The sequence below is a fragment of the Prionailurus viverrinus genome, chromosome B3 (assembly GCF_022837055.1).
Source record: "Prionailurus viverrinus isolate Anna chromosome B3, UM_Priviv_1.0, whole genome shotgun sequence".
Lineage (NCBI taxonomy): Eukaryota > Metazoa > Chordata > Mammalia > Carnivora > Felidae > Prionailurus > Prionailurus viverrinus.
This window is the reverse complement of record NC_062566.1, coordinates 132718935-132737411: the sequence shown is the minus strand read 5'-3', so window position 1 is coordinate 132737411 and position 18477 is coordinate 132718935. Positions and strand designations below refer to the sequence as shown.

Sequence of the window (18477 nt, the reverse complement as noted above, 5' to 3'; positions counted from 1 at the left end):
AGACAAAACGAGAGAGAAGAGTAGGAAATCGCTCCGTGCTCCCTTCTGCCTGCCCTGGGTCACCTCCGCCCCATCTCTGCCCCCCAGCCACCGAAGCCTCTTGACGTGAGCTCTCAAGTCAGCTGTTGACCAAAGGCCACCGAAGAGTGAGCGGACAGCTCCCGCTTCGCTTGCAGGAGACCAAAGGGGACAACCAACACAGGTGGAAAGAGATGTCCCGAGGCCGGGGGCGGTGAGGGTCTCCCGTTCCTCCAGGAGGGCTGGGGCCGTCTCAGCCTGCTTCCAGACCAAGGCGCATAGCAGGCAGAGTACCTAGAGACCCCAGACCGACATCGGCAAGTGCATGGGGGCAGCAGAAAGCAGCCGTATCCGGATGGCAGAGGGGGCAGATGACGAGGTCCTGCGGGCTGTCTCAGAGACCTTGCCTGTCCCTTAATGGGTGATATTCTTATTGCCCTGGATTTGCTATTAAGCAAGCTTCCTGACATCACTTGAAGGTGAGGGTACTTGACCCGTGTTTCAAAATTTTCCAGCAATGCTGGGAAATGGACTGCATCACATTCAACAAAATTCCATTCAAGTCATTACCCAGGGAGAGGCATTATAATTGCACAGATGTAAGTGCTCCATTTCGTGGGTTTAAAAATACCCCTTTCCAGGGCTGCGGCAGGCATTAAATGAGATAACGTGAGCGCTGCTCTTGGCACGGGCTTCTTATGAGTCTTTTCCCTGCAGTCTTGCAGAGGAATCGAAAGCTTCGCTCTGGCCCAGAGGCCTCGTCCTTGGCCTCAGCCCTGGCAGCTGCATTCTAATGGCTGTGCTAATGGATGTCGCTGATCCACAGGGACGGAGCCCCGGACCCAGATCTTAAAAGCCCCGAGTCACGGCGGGTGGAGGTTTTTAGTTGTTTGGGGGGTTTTTTGTTTTTGTTTTTTTTCCAGAAAGAGCTCTTCTATTTTTTCAAGCACCACAGGCAGCGCGGCCCTCTGCTTTCTGCAGCCAAAGGCTGTCCCTTGAGGAAATCAAGTTAAAGTCCTCGCAGACAGTGGTTTTAAATGCTCCTGGGGACGCACTCAAGACCTAGAAGATATACACGAGTCAACGGGGGATAAACAGTATGTATCGAGCGCTGACCACGTGTGAGAGATTAAATGACCGGCCCCAATTCCGCACCCCGCCCTGTACCCACGTCCTCGCCATGGCCTCATTTGGGGCACAGTAATTCCATACTCCTTGATTTGGGGCTTGACCGCGTGACTTGCTTTGGCCAATGGAAGAAGATGGAAGCGAGTGACAGCAAGACAGTTCCAAGCACGGGTCTTAAGGGGCCTCGCGTGCTTCTGTCATCACCCCAGAAAGAACTCCCTTTGGGTAGCTGCTGCCCCATCAAGCTGGACTCCGGAAGAAACACACGTGGATCAGAGCCGCCCCTCCTAACCTGCAGTGAAACCTGTCAGTGAAAAACAAAGCTGCTGCTGTTGCTGTCACAGCTTGAAGCAGAGTCACCCGGCCCAGCCAAAGCCTGAATCATCAGGACTGCCCCAGTGTGCCTACAGGGCCACAAGGGGGGGGGGGGGGGGAATGATTGTTGTTTTAAGCCCCTGTAGCTGGGGATAGCTGATTATGCAGCATTCTTGAGGCTGTAGCAAACCCATACACCCTGTGATAGAAATGAAAAATAGAATGGGGGGGGAAAGAAATAGGGAGAGAGAAGAGAACAGGACCGAGAGAAGAGGTGTCCCGTGTGCACTCACCGCAGCTAAAGCCTGGCACGGCCCCGTGGGGTGTTCTCAGCTACAGGCACACATCGTGATGACGGACCCTGGTGTCACATAGCCCGCTCGGGATCCTGAGAACCAAGGTCAAACCAAGCCCAGAAGGAGGGGAGTCTCAGGGATGCAGGAAAGGAAATGGAGGACTGGGAGCAAGCAGGACCGCAAGGGTCCAGGAGGACCAGATCTGCGCTGGAGGAGACAGAAGATCAGGGATGAGAAGTTACCCCTCACGGAGACACTGGCACAGCTTTGGAAGGCTGGACATGGCCAAGGCAGCAAGGGAGAGCCAGGACCGAGCCCATCTCCTGTGGCGGGAACAAGGCAGGTACCAGGTTTTAGGAGGGAGGAGCCCGAGAGAGCAGGAAGAAGTCTAGTAACTAGACAGAGCGTATTTGGCTTGTAGAATATCTAAATAAGTATGTGCTGAATAAATCAATGAACTCCACTTTAACACTGGCTCCACTAACCCCACTTTGGGGCCAGGAGGCTTCATTCCACAGACCAGTAGGTGCTTTTCCCAACTCCCCAGAACGGCAAGGAACAGACCAAGGGAACCATAAAATAAGCTGGTCCCCTCCACGCAAAGGCCATTCCAGGAGGACACCAGCCTAGCTCCCGGGGGCATCGAAGGGGAAGACTGCAGGCGGAAGAAAGCCTTTCTCCTGGAAGCCTGGAGCCCCCACCAGGGTGTGGTGTGGTTGTTGCTATGGATACTGATGCCGTCTTCATTCAAGGTTGTCCAGAGACTTCGCTTGTCTCCAAAATTCAGAAGAGCTGGCCCTACCGGGCCCGCATCCGGCAGGTTAGCATCTCAGATCCGACCCCTCCCTGACACCGGACGGGATCTCTCTGGGTTGCCCCAATCCCCTCCCCCACCCAGCCTCTGTTGCCATTTATCATGGCATTTGGACGGCAAATTTATATTCTCATATTTTTTATATTTGTTTCTTATATAAAAATAGTATTTCTCAATACAAACGTCCATGAAAACTGGGACAATGAAAGATGCACTGTGAGGACCCTATGTGTCAATAAAATGAGAGAGAGGACTTGTATCGTGAACAGGAGGAAGGTTCCGGATTGTTTAGAATGCAAAGGCCTGGGCAGGCCCCTGCTCGGTGAGCCCCGGGTCTGGGCGCACTGCAGACACCCCTCCCCGCAGCCCCTCAGTCCCCCTTGGCCAGTGAGGGAGGGCTGGGCAGGGTGAGGGGGTGTCTCCTCCCAAGCAAGAGGAGAGCAGACCCGGCCCACCTTCCAGCTCTGTCTCATGGGAGAAGAAAGATAAAAGCCCCTAAAAGAGAAGAAATCGAATGGACAAAAGCCAAGAGATACCAAGTGGCTAGCACCCAAACCCAGTGCATTGGGGGGAGGGGGGGGTCTTTATTCTTCCTATAAACACATCCCAGTTGCTCCCAAGGACCCAGACCTGCACTTTCCAGGAGTGTTAACCCCCAGCTCTAAGGGTGCTTTTGCAATTCCATACTCTTCCAATGGATCTCCCAGGTTCCCGAAATAAACACCCATGTCTGATTATCACATTTTTTTTAAAACGTAGGAGAATCATAACATGTACCGAAAACCCTCCAATCGTTCCCTATCTAACCGAGAGCAAGAGCCAAAGTCCCACAAGGCCCTGTGCCACCCACCCCCAACACCCACACAGCCTCACCCTCACCTCCCCCCTTCCACCCCTCTGACCTCGTCTTCAGCCCTCACTCGTTCCATTAGTCACATCCACTGCCTTGGCGTTCTTCAAACACCTGCTGCCCCAGGCCCTTTGCACGTACTGTTCTCACTGTACAATGCTCTTCCCCAAACTGCTACACGGCTCCCTCTGCTTCTCCAGTTCCTTTAGGTCTTTGCTCAAGTCCCACTTAAGCAGAGATGCCTTTACTGGCTCCTCTGTCTACATTCACTGTTCCTCTTACTCCACTTCACTTTTCATTGCCTCAACACAATCTGACGTGTCAGGTACTTACGTGTTTGTCTTTCTAATTTTCATCTCCCCTACATGACAGTAAAAACTTTTTTTGTTCTTCACTGCTCTTTCTCCAGTGTCTGTAGCAGTACTTTCTGGTACGTAGACATGGGCAATAATTATCTGCTGAACGAATAAATGAATGAGCAGCACTAGAGACAGGCACCAAGGCCAGACGTTGGCAGGACTTCTGGTAGCTTAAGACCTAGGGAAGTGCACACAGTAGGTCCTACAAGTAGCTCAGAGCCCAAAATCGGGATGCAGCCAGGCCTCAGGGGCTTCTAGAAAGGAGAATACAGAAAGGGCTCTCTCTTTCTCTCACTCTCTGGTTTCTTTCTGCAGCCTCTCTTACTCGGCCCACAGGGACCAGATCAAAGAGAACTAAATAAACAGCTGCCCCATTTCCCATGTTACTGTAGACCCGGCTGTCCAGTTAGTTCTCTGTTTTGCTCTTTCCAAATTTCCAGGGAAAGAACCCCGCTTGGGCCCGAGTTGCCAAGTGCCCACCCAGGTCCCATCGCTGTGGTCCAGGAAGTGAGGCCCTGTTCACAAACATGGATTCCAGGAGCCCACCCTGTGAATGGAGAAGAAACAACATTTAACGGCATGCCTGAGAGCAGGGGAGACATCCTAAAAAAGAAGGTACTGGAAAACCCCTTTCGCTGTGAGATTTCTGCTCGCCCGGTAGGAGAATGGAGTAGAACGTTTGCTCCAATGAAGGGAGCCACCCTTGCAGTCCATTCAGCTTGAGATTCGTGCCAAGCCTTTTCCAGCCCTCGAAACAAATCTCCATCCCAGCCAAGCAGGTGTGGTAAGCGCGTCTCCTGCCCACATGCGAGTAGGCTTCCGTTTGAGGTGCTGCCTCAAGGGGGCACTCAAACCCAGGGCTCTAACTCTCCCCCAGACCCCCTCCACTGGGTGGCTGCTGGTAATGGTAAGAGGGTAGGACCTAAGGGCTCAGGAATCTTGGCTCGGCGCCCAGAGCTGCCACCATCTCTTGAAGGATGACACATCCCGGGCAAATTCATTCGCTCTGTTATGAGTTGGATGATCGACTCGCACCGCAGCATAATTTCCAGAAAAGCAAAGGCAGGAGGCCTCAGCTAGAGGCAGGCCTGAGGACTACCCTGCAGTCAGGCAAAATGGGGAGAAAAGCGTGCATCGGAAACGTGAACAGGGGTTAGTGGTGGGAAGCCAAAGGGCTCTGATTTTTTTTTTTTTTCCACTTGGCATATCTAGAATGTCTAAATGTTCTCGTGAACATGAATTCTTATATAATTCACTCGGTAATGCCAATCCGGGGTTCTTGTCAGCAGGGGACTATCCTGAATAAAGCCGTTTGGGACGTCATGTGCAAGTCTACAAAGGTGGCCAGATGTCTTCACTTCTCTTGAGTGAACCGTTGGAGTGGAGTCGATGGGTTGCACCGAATCTACAGGCCAGCATGTAAAGCGCTGGCACCTGAAAATTCTGTCTTCCAACCCGTGAGTATGGCGTAATCTCTCCATTTTCGGGCAGGGTCCCTTCGATTTCCCTCAGCAGTGTTTTTCGGGTTCGATGTACATGTCTTGCACGTCCTTTGATAGTATATTCCCGAATGGTTTCCAGTTTCGATGCTGTTGTGTCATTTGAAAACCTTTTGAGCTTATGAAGTGTCACTTTGACTTTTGCTGCCATGCTGGTTTTTGTAAATACAACCGATTTGGACAATTTTGTTGAGTTCACTTGTTAGTTTTAGCAGCTTTGGGGGCGGGGAGTCCTTAGGACTTTGTAACTTAAACAATCATGTTATGCACGAAGAAAGCTTTACTGCTTCCTCTCTGACCTTCATGCCTTTCTCCCCACGCACTCCCCTTCTGTCATTATGCGGGGGGGGGGGGGGGGACCTCCACAGACACTGGATAGAAACGGTGAAAGTGTACATCCCCGCCTCCTCCCAATCTGAAGACGAATGTACTCAGTATATTCAGTATATTAGCACAAAGAATTGTATTTGTTGCTGATTTTCTTCATAGAAAACTTTTGTAAGATCGTGGAAGCTTCCTTGGGGCGCCTGGGTGGCTCAGCTAAAGTCACTGGACTTTAGCTCAGGTCATGATCTCATGGTCTGTGGGTTCGAGCCCCGCGTCAGGCTCTGTGCTGACAGCTCAGAGCCTGGAGCCTGCTTCGGTTTCTGTGTCTCCCTCTCTCTTTGCTCCTCCCCCACTCATGCTGTCACTCTCTCTCTCATTCTCTCTCTCTCAAATAATAAATAAACATTTTTTAAAAAAGAAAAAAAAAGAAAGAAAGATTCCACTTTGGGGAGAGCCAAAACTGTCATTAAGTTAAATCTCAGTTTGGTGCTGTGGGGCTTAGCATAAGTGACTCTATTTAGGCCCGTTGTCTGCTTTTTAGCATTTATAGTCCATTTCCCTTTTAAAGAAATTGTGTCTCTAACGAGCAAAATCTTCCTATAAACAGCGGTAAATCGTATAAATCCAATAAAATAGTCTCATACCATTTTTAAATGTAGGTATTCTTAAACAATACTTATTTGCAACGTTGGTTGACAAATAGAATCTTTTTCAACTTTATAATCACAAGATTAAATCTCTGACTGAAGTACACCATTAAAATTGGAATCTGAATTCTGTCACACGTACCAAGTTCTTCCACACAAGTTAAATACTCAATATGCACAAATTGTTCTTAAAATGAATGCCCCAAATAAGATTTTCATTGGTTCATTTTATTTTCTGTTTTCTTTCAATAATTATAAACATCCCTAAGATCCCTAGGTTTTTTTAAGTTACTGGCGAAGAGGATAGTTTTTAACAGGATGCTACTGCCCCCTAGAGGACATCTTGGAGATTTTTATTTTATTTTGTTTTGTTTTATTTTATTTTACTTTTTATTTTATTTTACTTTATTTTGCTTTGCTTTACTTTACTTTATCTTGTTTAGTTTATCTTAGCTTAGTTTATCTTAGCTTAGTTTAGCTTAGTTTAATTTAGTTTAATTAGGCACAAAGACGGATGTATGCTACCAGTACCTATGTACTTAGGGACCAGGGATGCAGGACCATCTCTCACAGCTAAAAGTTATCCTGTAGAAATTTCAAAAGTCCCTTCATGTAAACAAAAAACTAATAACTATCCGAGCCTAGAACGTTACCGTATTTTGTACGTATTTTTTTGTAGTTTTAACGTAGATAGAATTTTTCAGTAATTGCAACTTTCTTGCAAATCAGGGAGATTGTACTTTGGTTTGGTCTGAACTTTAAACTGAACTTTCCCACCATGTGTGATATTGTCATTTATACTAAATATATATTGTGGACTTAGAACAAGGTTCCCGGCCTCACATTTCCTCGAATTCCTGGAATTTCCTGAGCCGTAAGAGCAACGGGAGAATCTTTCTTTTGTCATAATAGTTGGTCTCTTGTCCTCAATTCCTGAAGTCACTTCAGGGCCATGAAGGTGAAGTGTCTGTCTTGTTATTCACAACAACCCCCTCAAACACTGCTAAGCTTTTGTTAATGTGGCAACTCCTTTTGGAAGTCTCCTAAAGGGGTGGGGCGCGCTGGGACCAGAGCAATGAACTACGAAATACAGGGCTGGAACTTTCAGCCCCACCCCCTCATTTCCAGGGACCGGTGAGGGACTGGAAGTTGAAGCAATCACCGATGATCAATGATTGATTCAATCATGCCTAAGTAATGAAGCCTTTATAAAAACCCCCAACGAGAGGGTCCAGAGAGCTTCAGGTTTTGCTGAACCAGAATGCTTTCACCTGCCACCGGGCCAGGCCCCGAACTCCATGAAGACAGAAGCTTCTTTGCTGGGGACGTCGCCCTACGTAGCTCCTGATCTGGCTGTTGATTCATAGCTTGACTGTCTTTTGTAACAAACTGGCAATCTAGCGAGAAAACCGGTTCCCGGAGTCCTGTGAACTGCTCTAGAAAATTAATCCAAACCCAAGGAGGGGGTCATGGAAACCTCTGATGTATAGCCACTTGGGCAATATCACAAAGTAACAATCTGTACTTGTAACTGGCATCTGAAGTGGAGAACTGTCTTGTGGGACTGTGCTCTTAACCTATGGGATGTGACCCTATCTCCCCGGAGATGTGTCAGGACTGAGTTGAATTGGAGGACACCCAGCTGGTGTCAGAGAATGACTTGGTGATGTGGAGGAAAATTCCCTGCACGTTATAATTGGTGCCAGAATTATATACCATTTTGGAAAATCGTGTTGCTGGTGGCAATGTTATTCATGGTACTTGAATCAGTCTGTATTTGCAGCTGCCACATTCACGGTGACTATATATAGATAAATGGATAAAGATATATAGATATGTTTCTGAAGCATTTGTTTCAAATTATCAAACATAAAAAATGTTAAGAACTTTCAGATGAATATTATATTGTATCAAAACTTAAGTAGACATGGGGCGCCTGGGTGGCTCAGTCGGTTAAGCATCTGACCAGCTCAGGGGATGATCTCGCAGTTCGTGGGTTCGAGCCCCGCATCGGGTTTTGTGCTGACAAGCTCAGAGCCTGGAGCCTGCTTCGGATTCTGTGCCTCCCTCTCTCTCTCCTGCTCAATGCTCTGTCTCTCTCTGTCTCTCAAAAATAAATAAATGTTTAAAAAATTTTTGAAAAACTTAAATAGACACAAGCAACTTATTCATTATATTTTTCTGGTATAATAGTGCTTAAGCACATAGATATTGAAATATGCGTTATTTTATTATAAGTAATTGCCTTTTATTTCTCTTTCGAATTGCAGTTTGGGCGATATATTGCATGTAGCTAGATGATATTATCTATGAATTTCATTTCAGGATAGTGGAAAGCATTACAAAGTATCTTTAAACTTCATAAAAAGAAATAGTCATGGACCAACAACTCTGATACCGCTATTATATCGTGGAACTGAAAAATTAAGTAAGTGGATGATGGAAGGAAAGAGCAGTGTTTTTCCCTACTAGAGTGGGAGTTAACAGATAAGAAAGAAGAGGAAGCAGGGTGCTTGGATGCTCAGTGGGTTGAGCGTCCGACTCTTGATTTTGGCTCAGGGTCATGGGATCGAGCCAGGGTCATGGGATCGAGCCCCACATCCGTTTCCTGGATGAACGTGGAGCCTCCTCGCTGAACATGGAGGCTGCTTAAGATTTTTCTCTCTCTCTCTGTCCCTCTCCTGCTGCCCGCCCACCCCCCAAATTAAAAAAAAAAAAGAAAAGGAAGAAGAAGAGAGGAAGCAAGAATGATCCATGTGGTAATGCATTAGGGTCTGAGGTATCAGTATGAGCTCATGTTTAGTTCAACATTGATACAAGTGGTCACAAATGAAAATACAGTAGAGACAGGTGTACCCATATGGGTTAGTATACACGCGTATATCTCTTTGCTCTGTAGCTAAGAGGGTCTTAGAAGCAATGATAGCCCAGTAGCAATGAGCACACCTAGCTTGCACATATTGCTAATTACGTGCTCCAATAAAAGAAACCGGGACTCCAATACTAGGACCGGGATGGGAAATATACAAAATAAGTCTGGAGCCGCTTGTAGTGCCACAAAGCAATGAAGTGCTAAACTCACACACACACACACACACACACACACACACACACACGTGCACACACCCACCCACATTGATGGACGTATGTCAAAGAGACACAAGCACCAACGGAAAGACTGCCAGTGGCCGAAGCTGGAAAAACTTGAGCAAAACAATAATTAAAGCAATATCAAATTATGCAACAAAGTATAAAATAAATACCAATGTGTCCATACTGACAGGGGTGCCTGGGTGGCTCAGTCTTTTGAGCTTCTGACTCTTGATCTCAGCCTAGGTCACGGTCTCAGGGTCGTGGGATCGAGCCTTGAGTCGGACTCCACGCTGGGCATGGAACCTGCTTGAGATTCTCTCTCTCTCTCTCTCTCTCCTCTGCCCCTCTCCCCTGCCCTCTCTCTAAAAAATTTAAATTAATGAAATAAAGAAAAAGGGAAGAAGTGATCATACTCCTGTGCAGAGAATCACAAATAAGTTATGAAGATACTCCACCCTCAAACCGGTGGGGTGTAATTCCCCAATCTAAGTGTGGGCTGCAGTTTCTTCCTTCCCAAAAGAACAGTAGGGAAAGGAATGGGTAAAAGCGACTTCACAGAGGAACCTGGCAAAAACTCCCTTACTCAGCCAAGTGCTCAAGTCAACCTCCACCATGGTAAGTCCTGTTGATAGCATGTACGTTTGACACGATGTGACAAGAATGGCACTCTACCTCTGTGGTCTTCCTCCCCCAAACCCATCACTCTAATCTAATTACGAGGGGGAGAATTCAGACAAATCCTACTGAAGGAACATCCTCCAAAACACCTGACCAGTACGCCTCAAAACTGTGAAGGTCATCAAAAGAAAAAAAGAAAAAAGCAAAGTCTGAAACACTGTCACAGCTAAGAGGAGTTTAAGGAGACACAATGACTAAATGTAATGTGATGTCCTGGATGGGATCCTGGAACATAAGAACATTAGGTCAAAACGAAAGAAATCTGAATAAAGGATGGGCTTTACTTCACAATAATGTGCCAACATTGGATCATGAATTCTAACAAATTACCCTGTTAATATAGGATATCGATGATAAGGAACCTGGGTGTGGGGTATATTTGAACTCTCTGTACTATCTGCAATTTTTCTGTAAATCTAAAACTTCCTTTAAAATAAAGCTTATTGGGGCGCCTGGGTGGCTCAGTCGGTTGAGCTTCCGACTTCGGCTCAGGTCATGATCTCACAGTCTGGGGGTTCGAGCCCGGCATCGGGCTCTGTGCTGACAGCTCAGAGCCCGAAGCCTGCTTCCGATTCTGTGTCTCCCTCTCTCTCTGCCCCTCCCCTGCTCATGCTCTGTCTCTCTCTGCCACAAAAATAAATAAAAACATTTAAAAAATTTAAAAACTAAATGTCAATCAAAAGAGGAAGTTTTTTTTTTTTTGGAAATTGAAGAAATATTTTTAAAGTTCATCTGAAGAATTAAAAGGTAGGAAGAGCCAGAATATTTTAAAAAAAATTTTTTAACGTTTCATTTATTTTTGAGACAGAGAGAGACAGAGCATGAACGGGGGAGGGGCAGAGAGAGAGAGGGAGACACAGAATCGGAAGCAGGCTCCAGGCTCTGAGCCATCAGCCCAGAGCCCCACGCGGGGCTCGAACTCACGGACCGCGAGATAGTGACCTGAGCTGAAGTCGGACGCCCAACCGACTGAGCCACCCAGGCGCCCCCAGAATATTTTTTAAACCTAAATCAAAATGAGCAGATATTAAATCGAACATAAGTTTATAAACGTCACAACAGGGTGATACTGTTGCCAAAAGAGATAGTTCATCGAAACAGAAAATTCCAAAACACCTATCCTGGTATACATATACCAGTACGTGCATTTTGAATATAAAGATAGAATTTCAGGGGCGCCTGGGTGGCGCAGTCGGTTAAGCGTCCGACTTCAACCAGGTCACGATCTCGCAGTCCGTGAGTTCGAGCCCCGCGTCAGGCTCTGGGCTGATGGCTCAGAGCCTGGAGCCTGTTTCCGATTCTGTGTCTCCCTCTCTCTCTGCCCCTCACCCGTTCATGCTCTGTCTCTCTCTGTCCCAAAAATAAATAAAATAAACGTTGAAAAAAAAATTAAAAAAAAAAAAGATAGAATTTCAGGTCAGAGAGGAAATGAAAGATGATTTAATAAATGATATGAGAACAGCTAAGACATGTATAGGTATATGCAAAGCGCCCTCTATGTGCCAAACTGAATTCCAGATGGACTTAAAAATGAAACCCCAGAATAACCTAAAGACAAAACAGGTGATGATGTACCTGATAGCTAACGAGAACAACCCTTTTAAGCACACAAAGATAAAAATAATAAAGGATCGGCAAATCTGTATAAGTATGAAAAAGGTTTGTGTTAAAAAGGGCAAAAAATAAGTAATGAACTTGAAACAAAATTCGGCAACATCCGTAAGAAGGGATTAAGAGAGTTAATATATAATTCCTATATATCTGCAAAGGGAAAAAAAAAATAACACCTCCGTAGGAAAAAGAATGTGAGAAGATAACTTACAAAACAAGGACTGCATACGCCTAATAAACTTAAAAATAGTTAGCCTCTGTTGGGACGCCTGCGTAGTTTAGTTGGTTAAGCATCGGGGCTTAGCTCAGGCCATGATCTCGCAGTTCATGAGTTTCAGCCCCGTGTAGGGCGCTGTACTGACAGCTCAGAGCCTGGAGCCTGCTTCGGATTCTGTGTCTCCTTCTCTCTCTGTCCCTCCCCCACTAGTGCTCTGTTTCTCTCTCTCTCAAAAATAAATACACATTAAAAAAAAAAAAAGCCTCTATTAACTTTAAAAAGAAAACTGCCACATATTTTATCAGTAAAAATTGGTCTATTCAGGAATAGCGGAGAATTACAATCCCTGACACAGAACCTATGGCAAAGCCATGGGCAAGCCTGGGGAACAAAGAAATAAGCTCTTTGGGTAATGGGTAAAAGGGAATGGGTAAGTTGGGAGGGCTGTTATATAAACAAAAAGTCCGTTGGAGTCAACTAGAAGTTCAAAGCAGACTGGCTCTTCATTGGCTCTGTTGTGTGGCTCTCTTTTTGGCTGGGCTGTTGCCAGAGTAGGCGGAAAACCTTCCTCCGCCTGGGGTAGTAAAGCGGTAACCAAAGTAGTATCTATTTGGAAAGTAGGTCTCTTCCGGTTGGGGGTCTGCAATTGACGAGGAGCGGTAGGGCGTGAGAGCGCCCCCTGCTGGCCTCGCAACTCCATTTTAGCGAGGTTTCCTTTTATTTTCGCACCTCATTAGTGGTAAAAGAAATGTAAATGAGTCACAATTTTCCACCTTTCACCGCAAATCTTTTTTTTTTTATTGACAAAGGTTACTGTTGGTGAGGAATAGGAAAAAAAATAGATCTTCTCACATACTTTTGAGAGATGGGTAAACTGACACAATATTTTTGGAGAGCATCCTAACAATAAATATCAAGTTCCATAAGAAATGCATAGTGTCCGACCCAACAACTCTACCTGTAGGAACATATTATCAAAAAACTATTGGGGCGCCTGGGTGGCGCAGTCGGTTAAGCGTCCGACTTCAACCAGGTCACGATCTCGCGGTCCGTGAGTTCGAGCCCCGCGTCAGGCTCTGGGCTGATGGCTCAGAGGCTGGAGCCTGTTTCCGATTCTGTGTCTCCCTCTCTCTCTGCCCCTCCCCCGTTCATGCTCTGTCTCTCTCTGTCCCAAAAATAAATAAACGTTGAAAAAAAAATTAAAAAAAAAAAAAAAACTATTTGTGCATGGTGACCTAAGCACTTCCTGCCACTTATAAGAACTCATAAGAACTTATAAGCACTTATCAGCACTTATAAGAACAAAAATTGGAAAGAATTTAAACCCTTGGGGGGGGGGGTGCTGATACATTGAACTACAGCACATTCACGGGATAGCTGTTTGATGATAAGTACAAAACACATACAAGTTCTAGAAAAGGCAAACGTGTAGGGACATAAAAACAGATGAGTGGTCGCCAGGGGCTGGGGTCCAGCAAGACTGACTACAAAGGAGCATGAGACAAGGTGTGGGGAGAGGGTGATGATGTTGAAAATGCTCCGGGGCGCCTGGGGTGGCTCAGTCAGTTAAGCACGACTCTTGACTTTGACTTCGGCTCAGGTCACGATCTCATAGTTGGTGAGTTCAAGCCCCGCATCAGGCACTGTGCTGACAGCCTGGGCCTGCTTGGGATTCTGTCTCCCTCTCTCTCTGCCCCTCCGCTACCTCTCTAGCTCTCTCTCAAAAAAATAAATAAAAATAAACTTGAAAAAAAAAAAAGAAAGAAAATGCTCCACGTCTGAGCTGGTGGTTCCTCGACCGTAAAAGTTTGCCCAAACCCATAGATGTGTCCACTGAAAGGTTGAATTTTACCGTGTGTAAATTATATCTCAATAAACTTGACTTTAAAGAAAATCCTGTGGAAGAATATTAAGCAGCCTGGGGAAATTTAAATGACCCATTAAATGGGGAGCTTGCAAGGTAGTGTGCACACTGTTATCGGAACTTGGTAAGGGGGTTACGTTTTCCGAGTGTGACAGAAACTGGGCAAACTTGGTGAGGTAGACTGGAAGGAAATGTGCCAAAATGTGTCTCCCTCTGGAAATGAAATTAAATGTGGTTGACTCTTGAACATGGAAGAGGGAGGGTTGGGGCACCAACACCTTACACAGTGGGAAATCTGCCTATAACTTTGACTCCCTCAAAACTTAACTAGTAATAGCCTACTGTTGACCAGAAGCCTCCCCAACCACCTAAACAGTCAATTTGCAGCTATTTTGTGTCGTATGCATTATACACTGCGTTCTCACAATAAAGTAAGCTAGAGAAAAGAAACTCACAAGAGGGGCGCCTAAGTGGCTCAGTCAGTCAGTTAAGCGTCCAACTTCGGCTCAGGTCATGAGCTCACTGTTGTTGAGTTCGAGCCACTAATCGGGCTCTGTGCTGACAGCTCAGAGCCTGGAGCCTGCTTTAGATTCTGTGTCTCCCTCACTCTTCCCCTCTCCTGCTCCTGCTCTGTCTCTCTCTCTAAAATAAATAAACATTTAAAAAAATTTTTAAGAAAATCACAAGAAGATAAAATGTATTTACAGCACTGTACTATTAAAAATCCGCATATATGTGGATTTATGTTGTTCAAATCCATGTTTTTCAGGAGTCACCCGTATTTTTTCTTCACATTGTTATTTTATCTTTCTTTGTTTCTTTATTGCTGGAAACCATTTCTCTGTTGTTCAGATGCTTTGGGACGCTTTTCTCTTTGACGGGGCCACCAAGAAGGAGGGAAACCACCAGCGGGCAGAAGAGCCAAGGGAGGAGGGGGACGCTCAGCTGGAGGGACAGGCCAGCGGAGAAGCAGAGGAGTGGGGCTGCGGGGCGGGGCTTGGGGGCTGGGGCGGGGCGGGGCGGGGCGGGCTGCGGTGGGGCGGGGCGGAGGGCGGGGCAGGACTGGCTCTGGGTTTTGCTAGGGGCTGACCGCGCCGAAGGGCCTGCCCCGCGAGGGGCAGGCCGAGTTTCCATTGGAAATCATGAAATCACCCCCGCTGGTGCTTAGATGTTTCCAGAGCTCCGCGAGGACAAGGAAGGCGGCACCATGATGAGTGAGTCTAGCTTTGCAGGGAGCTGGCAGCCTGGGCTGGGGTGGGGAGCAGGCCTCCCTGACCCCCAACCTAGGACGGGCCAGACGCCCCGCTGTTTTCCTTCGTTCCCTCCACCTATTAACTAGCTAACTCACTCTCCGTCTCTCTTCCCTTTTCGTGTCCCAAGAACGGGCGGCTGCCGCTGCAGTGGGAGGAGGTGAGTCGCCTGGATCCCCTGCGTCGCCGGGGAGGGGACTGCGGAGATGCGGGTTGGGAGGGCCGCCGGGGTCAATGTTAGGAGCAGAGAGCCGCGCTCACAGTGTTCCCGGGAAGAGGACGCCTGGTCCGGGGCCTGGCTGCACCCTTAGGCCTTCTAACGAGCGCGTAGAGATTTCCTTTGACTGGGGGTGTTGTTGATACAAACTGCAGTGGTATATTTCACCTCCCACATTTACACACACACGCACACACAGTGACGGGCAGTGACTTCCCCGGTATGTCACTGCCACTTCCTGGGTGGGCCACCCGTGACCTCTTTGTCCCCCACCTGACTCCACATCCCCCCCTTTCTCTTTGCTTTGGGACCCCCCCCCCCCCCACCGAGCTGCCGTGTCCCATCGATGTTCAGAGCAGACAGGCCCCTGAAACTGCCAAGGAGTTCGGGAGGGGTCCCTTCCCCTGGCCCGCGCTCCGACCCAGCACCTGTTCCCCGCAGTCGTGGCCGTGGGGGCCGTGCCCGTGGTGCTGGGAGCCATGGGCTTCACCGGGGCGGGAATCGCCGCCTCGTCCCTAGCGGCCAAGATGATGTCCGCCGCCGCGGTCGCCAACGGGGGTGGAGTCGCCGCGGGCAGCCTGGTGGCGACGCTTCAGTCGGTGGGTAAGTGTTGGGTGGGCGGTGGACAGGTCGGGGGAGGGGTGGAGGAGGGCAGGATAGTGGGGAGAGGAGCAGAGAGAGGAGGGCGTTCACCCCAGAGGCTAAGCCTGAGGGAGTGCTCAGCTCCCTCCAGTTCTGTGGTTCTCATCCTCCCGGGTCCTTTGTCCCTCACTGTCCTCTTTCTGGCTCCTTCTGAGTGAAGTTTGGTGAGAATTCAGGGGTAAGGGGCTCTGAGAGGGAGAAGAAGGGAAGGAGCCCAGGGCTCTGGGTACAGCCCTACCCAAATCTGACACGGGGGTGGCCTAGGTGGGTCCTTTCCCCTCCGGGCCTCAGTGGCCTCCTGTGTAAGGTGAGGGGACCGGTCGCTCACTGGATCTTTGGCTGACTGTCCTCTGTCTCTAACTTCCCATAGATTCACTCCCTCTCCTGTCTTTGCCACCTCCAGCATCGTCTCCCCAAAGTGGAGCCCTGGGGGTTTCAGAACCTAGTGGAGGGATCCAGGTCTCTGGGCCTCAGACATCCAGAGGGGTCGGGGCCACTGGCCACTGCAGGTTCCAGGACTCACCCTCTGTCTATTCCTCAGGGGCGGCTGGACTCTCCACATCATCCAACATCCTCCTGGCCTCCATTGGGTCAGCTTTTGGAGCCTTGCTGGGAGGCTCAAAAAAGGAACCTTCTTCCTCTTCCCCAGCAGAACCCGGGTCTGAAGGGGAACAGCCAGGAGAAACTGAATCCCAAGTTCAACCTCCAAACCCCCCGCTCAGTTCAGAGAAACAGGAGAAATAAAAATCGTGTGTGGATGCACCTCCACGTCTTTGCTCCTTGCAGCCCTGTTGGGTGGGGGGGGGGGGGGGGGGGGGGGGACTGGAGTTTTCCAAATCACCCCATCCTCCCCACCTGCCTTGTGGAGGGGGTAGAGGCAGGCTAAGCACAGAATCAGTTGGCAGGAGGCTTTGATTCATCCTAGTCTCACAAGCGATGACCACATCCAGGCTGTATACACCCAGGACCATTCTTTGGCCTTCTGTGGGCCTCACTTTCCCCCCTCATTTAGTGATGGGGGTTGACAAAAGTTCCCATTGGGCAGCTGGGGTCAGGGGTAGCCAGGATACATATTGAGCCACTGACGACAGAGCACTTTGCCCTTCCTTATGTATGGACACTAGACATCCTGACTTTGAGGTCAGGCAGGGAAAGTCCAGTGTCTTGCTCATATCAGGATGTGAACAAGACACTGGCCTTTCCCTGCCTGACCTCAAAGTCCCGTGGGGAGGCTGGCAAGCAAATCACCAGGACAACTTAGTATGTTGAATGTCACAGTGGGGCTCTGGGCGCTTCCAGGCAAGGAGACTGAATCACGAATGGTCACTACGCCATGTCTGGAAAAATCCTCCAATTCCTACCCTGGCAACAGGTGCGATTGGTATCCCGTTTCCACTCATGTCCAAAGTGAGGGCTTACTTCCTGCCAGAAAGGTCTCTTCTCTGGAGTTGTTGTTTGTTTGTTTGTTTGTTTGTTTGTTTTTAAGAATGAGATATAACATAAATAGAAATAGAAATTCTAGAACTTCTGCTTACACCCCAGTAAATAGTCTGGGGGCCTCTAGGGGCACCCTCTGCATTTTGTAGACTCCCACTTGGGGACGTATCCAAAGGAGAGGCCACTTAGGATGTAGAAAGCTGGAGAGAGCGTCACTCCCAACCTACAACACGAAAAATCCAGACAACCTACTGTGGTAGACTCTGGGTCTGGAGTTCAAGAGAGCGGACGCAGGATTGCAATGTGAGAGAGGCTAGTGTCCAGGAGGAGACAAGAGCCCCGAAGAAGGGTCTTTGCTCCGTTTTTATTAAGATCGGAAGGCTTACAAGCATGATGGACGTGCAAAGAGAGACAATGAAACCATGAACATTAGCTCATGGGCATGAGGGAAAGGGGGTTTTGAAGATATGCGGTGTTAGGGGTTTGGGTCAATACAAAACAAAACCCTGGCACTGGGAGGAAGGTTGTTTACAGCAGGCATGGGGCACCACCTCTGTTTACCTCAACTGGCCTAGGGGACAAGAAAGAGCATGCTACCTCAGGGTTAACAAGGCACCTTTCTTTTGCTGTTAGTTCCTTTCGGGGGCAACTCCGGCTGCTGTGGTCTACAGTCCTGTTTTCCTGTTTTTGTCCTTCCTGTGAAAGCACCTTTCTGCAATTGTGCTAAGTTGGGGGGCATTTCCGCCCTGAATCCCTAATCTTGTTTACCTCATTTTTGATGCTTTCATCCCAAGGCTTTTCTATTCCTATACCTTTGTCCTATACTGGCTGGCCTTTGCCCTGTTGACTCAATCTTGTTTACCCAAACTTGGGTGCGTTCATCCTGTGGCTTTCTAATTCTTTACGCCTTGTTAACCCATCGCCTTGTTAACCCATGTTAACCCATCGGTGCAGGCTCAGGGAATTCTTAAGCTCGTTCCCCCACGACCTACAGAAAGCAATTTTATAAAATGTATATCAACTTTAAAATAAAAGTAAATAACTTTTCTTGAACCCCTCAGAGCTGGCAGGTCTGCTGGGTGCTCGCAAGAAAGACTTGTGGGCAGGCAGAAACCCACAGAACACTTGCCTCGCGGAGAGGAGGCTGGGGGTGGAGGGAGCGACCGCCTTACCTCCCTGCTCCCCTGGGGGACGAGAGCCTCATGCTGCTGGGGG

General features: G+C 48.2%; 1 protein-coding gene across 1 annotated transcript; it reads left to right on the top strand.

Annotated features, from left to right (window-relative positions):
• Window positions 1-14782: 14782 nt before the first annotated feature.
• Window positions 14783-16587, top strand: IFI27L2 (interferon alpha inducible protein 27 like 2). Its single transcript, XM_047863117.1, has 4 exons — window positions 14783-14930; window positions 15097-15126; window positions 15625-15786; window positions 16367-16587. The coding sequence occupies exons 1-4, from the start codon at window positions 14885-14887 to the stop codon at window positions 16567-16569; spliced, it is 441 nt and encodes a 146-aa protein (XP_047719073.1). The 5' UTR covers window positions 14783-14884; the 3' UTR covers window positions 16570-16587.
• Window positions 16588-18477: the final 1890 nt, after the last annotated feature.